This window comes from Tribolium madens, unplaced genomic scaffold (genome assembly GCF_015345945.1).
Source record: "Tribolium madens isolate multiple individuals breed KSU strain unplaced genomic scaffold, Tmad_KSU_1.1 Scaffold_11;HRSCAF=98;Tcas5.2_LG3b, whole genome shotgun sequence".
Classification (NCBI taxonomy): domain Eukaryota; kingdom Metazoa; phylum Arthropoda; class Insecta; order Coleoptera; family Tenebrionidae; genus Tribolium; species Tribolium madens.
Window position 1 is genome coordinate 2,061,021 of NW_025400975.1, and position 7,593 is coordinate 2,068,613.

The following is a 7,593-nucleotide window of genomic DNA, read 5'->3' on the forward strand; positions in this document are numbered from 1 at the left end:
TGTTTGTGTCAAAAATATTTGATAATAGGTTGGCATCAAAAAAACTATAGAATTTACACAGAAAGAAACTTACAAAAATTTCGTTCTTAAAAAACGACTACATTTTCTTTATCGTTAATTTTTTCATAATCAACAAACAAATGAAACGACACTTCTGAAAATTGTTTCCGAAAAACGTTTTTTTAATATTAATTTTGGTAAAATGTGATTAAAAAACTTTTAGCACTCACTCTGTATTAATGTATCATGTCATTTGTTACCTTTCGCCACGACTTTATTTTTCTTGTACATATCCACATTGCTACACTCCGTTGTCCAAAAAAGAAACATATCAAAACCATGTGACTCCATCGCCAACGTCAATCCACTCATTTGTGTTGCAATACTTCCACTTATAGACTTGGTATAAATAGGTTTTCCCGTTTTCCCATCGATAATATAAGTAGTCGTATAGTTATAATTAAGAATATTATCATATTTTTCATAAATTATCAAAAAATCAGTTATATTATCATCATTAAAATACCCAGGCGTTGGTATTATATTACTTTCAGAATTCGGTATCGTATAATTCCAGATTTGTTCAAATGTTAATCCGTTTATTGCAACCACCGTGGTGTTGTACATCGCAGTAATAATGTCAGATATGTTATCACCATTAATGTCGACCAGAATTGATTGGGTGAGGATGCCTTTATAAGGATCTTGATAAATTGTGCGTATCGACTGGAAAATGGTGTTAGAAAAATTACAAGAATTTTTTCTTCAGAAATACCAAATTTCCCGTCGTAAGCCCATCAAGAGGCACCACACTCAAATTTCCAGGAGTTGTGGGACTTCCAGTCCCGAAAATAACAAAATCACTACCATTAACTCGCAATAGCTGGGGCATAAAGAATGTTTTTGATCCATATGGTACCGTTACCCTCTTTATCTCTTTCCCAGTTGTTCCAGAAATTAACACCAGATGTCCCTCCCTAGCTGTAAAACCATTTTTGGGTAAACAAAAATTCTCTCCTACATACAGGTGCGCCAAAACTCGCGCCCCAGAGAAAAATGCCATATAAGGTAAGATACTAGGAACATGGAAAAACTGTTAAAAAGATTTTTATCTATAAAAATTTTGAAGTTATGAGGGTTTAAATTTTGCATTTTGACTATTAATTTCTGTTGGAAAAATAATTTTCCAAGTTTTTTTGCTATAGGCTATTAAAAGAGGAAACAGGGAAGCTGTGTCCTAAATTGTAACTCTGTTCAATGTTATTTGTGGCTTTTATTGGCAAAATTTTTGTACCTTTACCAAATAATTGTAAAAAAACATATACAAGATTATCAGTATCGTCGTCTGCGTTGATTGACAGTAATAAAAGTCTTAGCAATGCCAAAAAATGGCCGCTGGGGGAGAGACGAGTCGGCGCTCCAATGGAATCTGTATATTTTGGTTTGAAACCTTGATAAATTTTTGTATACAAAAATTTACTTTTGTGTTTCATGGGTTGTATAATAATAAATGCGTAATTGTTTACTTTTGAATTTTTTCTAAGAACTGGACGAAAAACATCAAAAATTAAAACATTTTATACGCAAATATAATTTTATTTATTTAAAAAAATAAACATATTTTCTCAACGTCTTTTAAATAATTGCTTTTAGCAGTTATTCTGTTTTTAATTAAATTAGTCAAGCTTGGATCCCATTGAGAATTTCCCATATGTCTGTCTAAAGTTCTTCTGGATGGAGCTTTTAAAAACAGACTTCTTCTCGCAAATTCATAATTTTTTGAAGAAATATACCTCCAGGCAATACAATGACGTACTGTAACTTCAGACCATCTTGGGTTTTTTAGGGAATAATTATAAATTTGATCAAGTAAAAACACAGCCCTTAGTTCATCTAACTCAATTTTCACTACACAATGTTGACCTTTACTGTAGTTGTCAATTTTTTCCTGCATTTTCTTTAGTTTTACGAGTTTATTTTCATATAGCTTATTCAACTTTTGAAATCTTACATTTACTTCCTGTAACTTTTTTTCTAAATTTTGAATTTTATCTAGTAAGACAAATTTTTCTGCCGAACTTATTGCATCTAAAACATTTTTTAAATCAAAATCATGAGTATCACCTACTTTTAAATCGCTTTGTTGATCAAAATCAAATCGAAATGGATTTGAAATCGTAGAATTTTTGTCAAATGACTCTGGAGATTGGAGACACGGTGTTTCTAACAGCTTACGTTCTGAATTAATGGAAGTGGTATAAATTACCTGAAAACGAGTAATTCTTTTATAATTCAAGAGCAAGGATGGAACTGCATTTGGTAACAATTTTTTGTTTTTGTAATAGCTCGTTATTTCAAAGTGTTTTCCACAAATCACGGAATTTGGGGGTATATTGCCGATGGTACCAAGTATTCTCTTAAGCCATTCGTTTTTTTGATTTATACTTTTTGGAAATTGATGTAAAATAACACCCTCTTTCTCCGCTTGCCCACAGTTTGGAACACAGCAAGTTCGGATACTTGGCATTTAAAAAATTATAATGTAACGTCTGAAAGATATTGATACTGCGCTTCTTAAGCTGAATAAATGTATTAGTTGTGTGACAGATCAATATTTTATTAAACGTGTCAACAATTGTGACATTTAATTTCCTGCAAATTTTCAAATTTCACAAATTACAGTTTCCTTTGGAGGGTAACGCGCGCGTCATCTACCGGAATTTACGATTTTGACAAGTTCACGATTTTGGCCTATTGCCCAGACTTTATTTACTGTCAATCAACGCAAACGACGGTATCATTAAATAGACAAAAAAATGTCAAATGAAAAAAAAATTTGACAGAGAATTTTTTAAACACTTTTTTCATGTTCCTGTATCTTACCTTACTTGAAAATTTTCTCTGTGTCGCGAGTTCTGGCGCACCCTGTATAGGCGAAAAAGTAAAATTCTGCTTTTCTTAGACAAAACATTTTATAAATTTTCAAGTTGCGCAAAATTTTAATTATTCACAATAATACTTACAATCTTGCGATGTGTGTGAAGATAAAATGTCAGCCACGGTATCATTATTTTGATCTGGTACGAAATTGGCCACATAAACGTCCAGTTTACTGTAGTTTTTTTCCCACAATTGGGACCCATTTTTCGAGTTAATTGCTACAAGAGTGCCCTCATCTCCAATAGCCAAGCAGTCTTCCAAGCCATCACCGTTAAGGTCTGCGGAACACTGAAGGGAGAAAATAGTGTCGTTCGTCCAATACCTCCAAACAATATCCCCAGTGGTACCATTCAAAGCAATCACTCCTCCTTCGCAAGGAGGTGCTACTCCCAAAAAAATCGGACAAAACAATTCGGGCGATAAAATATTGTAGTTATCACCTGAAACTTTACTTGTAACAAGTTTTTGGCAAAACAGTGCTACCAACCCGTGCCAAACCCGAAAAGAATATCATCAACACCATCCTGGTTCAGATCAAGTAACCAAACTGGGGAATCTGTGGTAAGTATGGGCAAATTAGTTGCCCACACGTCTGTGATTTTCAAATTACTACATGGTATTAATTTAATGGGATTACCAACTGGCTCAGATTTCGATATTATCCAATTCCTTAGTCGGTCCAAAGGCAATGGAAATATCGACACAAAAATTACAACTAGCACTATTATACCTAAAAAGTGTGGTCAAATTCGAGTTTTGCGTTATTGTAACTCACCAATTACTATACTTAAAGCAGCAAACATGTAGCAACACGGCTTACAAAACGCCTTACATGGGGGCTTAGCCTTCAACCGGGACGTCAGATCAGGTTTTCCCAATTTTCTCCGAGGGGCCATTAAAGGCCGTTTTACATTTAATTCTTCTGCGAGCTGAAATTACAAATTGTAAGAAATGGACATTGTTTTCCTACGATATTACTTTGTAACTATTTTTCCCATCTCTAATGAAAACTTCATCTTCAACGTCACTCAAATCGTCTTCGTCTAAGGAAATACTTTCGCGCACTTCACCACCTAAACTCATACCTGGGTATGTTGCCATTTTAATATTTTACTTGGGTGGAATTTTACAAAAAGGTGAATGTTATTTACCTCTTCCAGCTTCTTTACTTAGTGTTGGGTTAGTTAAGGGTTGTTTTTGGTGTAAATACCTGATATAATAAAATGTGCGCCTCTATTTACAAGAACTTTGAATAAATTGTCATTCTACAAACATATGTTTTGGTTCTCGTGGTATGGCTCTGCACATGCCTCGAAACCCTCGAATATTGATCCTCTCGTTGCTGGATTTGGTTCAAAACAGAGAGTATGACGAATAATAATGGAAACGTTATTAGATAAGATGTTATTATTTTTCTAATAATGAGAAGCTATTTAATTGCACATTGCGCTAATCGAATTACTGAGCATTTTTTTCTTAACTGATCCAATCTGAAAATTGTAATATTTTTTTCTTGAAATTACATTTCTATTATTATAATTCTGATAATTTTTTTGATATTCATATGTGCATTATAAATTAGTCTATATTAAAAAATAAAGCAAACAAATAATAGTTATTTATTGTAAAAGTGTGTTAGGTAGCGTTTTATCCACGCAAGAATGTTTAACCGCGAGAACGTCAGTTCTTAATTTTCTTAAGTGGATAAAACGCGACTAACACACGACTGCAATATAACGTTTTATCCAAAATCACAGACCCAAATTATTCCAAACTTAATTAAAAATTAAACGGACATTTAAACGTCGCCCCAAATGTGCTTTCGGTTAAACGTAGTAAGCTGTTACGCGGTGCGCTGGTTACTAACAGTGGATAAAGTGGTACTATCAGTGGATAAATAATTATTATATAAAATGGACTATTTTTTTACTCCACGTAAAAGCTACTTTTTCAAGAATTTTTTATAATTGTTATTACATGTAGCTATACCCATAATAAAGAAAAAAATAAACGATAAGAAGTAAAAATAACCGCCAACATTCATAGCCTTTATTTGAAAATTACTTGATGGCTTGATGCAAAGTCTGCATCTTCTTTGATATCTTTGTAAGAAAAGGTCGTTGATTTTCTTAACAAATTTTCTCTTATTCCTGGTAATATCTTCTACAACGCTCTGAATTTGGAATGCCTGAATTTTGAAACACCCTGTATAGGGATAGTAAAGAAGCGTTTCCTCATTTCGCAACAAAGCAAATGAGATGATATATACACTCGTTACAGAAGGCCATTCAAGCAATAGTTCGTTCCTTGCCGCTACGTGGCTCATTTTTTAATTTCAAATGGATACCTTTTGTAAATAATATTTCAATATATTATTTTATCCACAATCACTCTATAAACAGACTTTATTCCACACTTTAGATGCGTATCAAGTACTAGTTTATCCACTAGTGGAATAAAGTAACTTTTTACTTTATTCCACTGTTAGTAACCAGCGCACCGCGTAACAGCTTACTACGTTTAACCGAAAGCACATTTGGCGTGACGTTTAAATGTCAGTTTAATTTTTAATTAAGTTTGGAATAATTTGGGTCTGTGATTGTGGATAAAACGTTATATTGCAGTCGTGTGTTAGTCGCGTTTTATCCACTTAAGAAAATTAACAGCTCGAACTGACGTTCTCGCGGGTAAACATTCTAGCGTGGATAAAACGCTACCTAACCCACTCTTACAATAAATAACTATTATTTATTTATTAAATAATAAAATGTATTACAATTGCAAACATGAAATTTTATTTTATAATATAAAAAAAATGTTCTGTATATTTTTACTTACTCCCTACAACGCTCCGAACTAGGAATGCCTTAATTTTGAGACATCCTGTACATATTTTCTCAAATATTGCCCATCTGAACCAAACCAGCAAACATGTAAAGATCTTATTTTCGTGTGCTTTTCAACACCTTATTGTATCTTGTCCGACAGACCACTTGGGGTTGGTTAAAAAAACACTCCTGTTTAAATGTTGAAAAATGAATCTTTTTATCTTAACAAATTGTAGAATGCATGGGAATAGAAATTTGATTTGAAGACTATTTGAATTAGTTAGGAGGTAAAGGTTCCCGGTTCTCCGAGGTGAGCGGGGTCAGAAGGACACCAAGATGTCGTTTTATGGTTTGGTGCAATTTTCTTCATAACACGCACCCATTTTCGAGGTATAAACGAGAAACTATAAAACGTCACCTTTTTATTCCCCCGCGTCTCGCTCGCTTCGGAAGACCGGGGACTTGTGGTATGTTTATGTCGTAATTTGAACACCTTTTTTGAGCGTTCATTGACGACTATTTGGTTCAAAATTTAGTTCATTTTCGCAAATAATGTTATCAGTTATTACTAATCACTAATCAGATACTCCTTACCGTTTGTTTATTTTATTACTGATTAAATGTGCTTTCCTATTGCACAATACAAATTGTAAAATAAAAGGAAAACTCATTAAAAGTTTGTTAAATAGACCAATTAAAAAGCAGGGATAATAATACAATTGCGGACAGGGAATTTTGGACATATTTATATCAATGTCTATGATTGACGTTTGAAACGAAAATTTGAAAGTTTCACTTGAAATTTATTTTTGGCGTCGTTTTCCCGAAACAATCCCAGCAATACGTGTCTTTATATAAGTTCAGTAAAGTTCATAGACTTCAAGAAGGATATCGATAGGCGGAGCCAATGCGTACTCGGTGTAGTGGGGAAACTTGAGCAGTGGCGTAACACAGAACCATTCTGTGATAAAAAGGGAATTGTAGAGTTGCATTTTTTTTTCGTATATCCATTGACTGAGATATTAAATATAAAAAATTCATAGGATGCTCCACGATTATTTCAAAATACGGTGATATTAATTTCTGTATAAATAAAATACGAACAAACAGTAACGAATAGATTCGTTTATTAAAAATATATTAAAAAACAATTTTTGTATCATAATTAATTTTAATTAATTTTTCAAAGTTAACATTTATAAGATGCCCCTGTTAATAACTAGGTATATTAAACATTTTTTAGTGATGTTTTGTTTTCATACCTACTATAGTCTATAGTCTATACTATAGTCTATTGACTATGTAAGAAGATGAACCCTCAAATTCTTAGCGACCAATCAATGACTCTTGTAATAAAAAAATTATATTAAAGAATTTTTTGTATTATCGACTTACTTCAAACAATCTCGAATTTTTAATTTGTCAAATTATATCACTATCTCATAATCTTTAGACCTCATAATTTTGTTTCATTTTTGTCAATGTTTTAATTTTCGTTTGAAAGATATGAAAAAAAGTTTAGGCCCATACATCAAATCCAAAACTTTACAGTTGATTTCACAACATTATATTGCCGCAAGTACGAAGTTATCAAGTTATTATGTATGTATATACAGGGGATATTCCGTTTTTATTGTTACAAGTTAAATTTTAAGTCAAAAGTTTTCTATAAACATGTGTCAAGAAATACTATGTAAAAAAGCTATACCTGAAACGGGTGCGTTTTTAATAGGTTTTTAAATTACAACGTTTGGTATAGCTGGTAACCTTTACACCTAAACGAGATAATTAAAGATCAAATGTATACCTTAAAAAATGTGAGTAC

General features: G+C 32.5%; 1 protein-coding gene across 1 annotated transcript in view; it reads right to left on the bottom strand.

Annotated features, from left to right (window-relative positions):
- The window catches only part of LOC123005843, an 8,171-nt gene extending 3,687 nt beyond the window's left edge, over positions 1–4,484 (bottom strand). The window contains exons 1-6 of the mRNA XM_044399885.1: positions 3,919–4,484; positions 3,716–3,869; positions 3,428–3,670; positions 3,024–3,380; positions 776–981; positions 261–726 (exon numbers count right to left, since the gene is read on the bottom strand). Coding sequence (XP_044255820.1) covers positions 261–726; positions 776–981; positions 3,024–3,380; positions 3,428–3,670; positions 3,716–3,869; positions 3,919–4,041 — 1,549 coding nt within the window. The 5' untranslated portion in view covers positions 4,042–4,484. The remainder of the gene's footprint in view (positions 1–260; positions 727–775; positions 982–3,023; positions 3,381–3,427; positions 3,671–3,715; positions 3,870–3,918) is intronic.
- Positions 4,485–7,593: the final 3,109 nt, after the last annotated feature.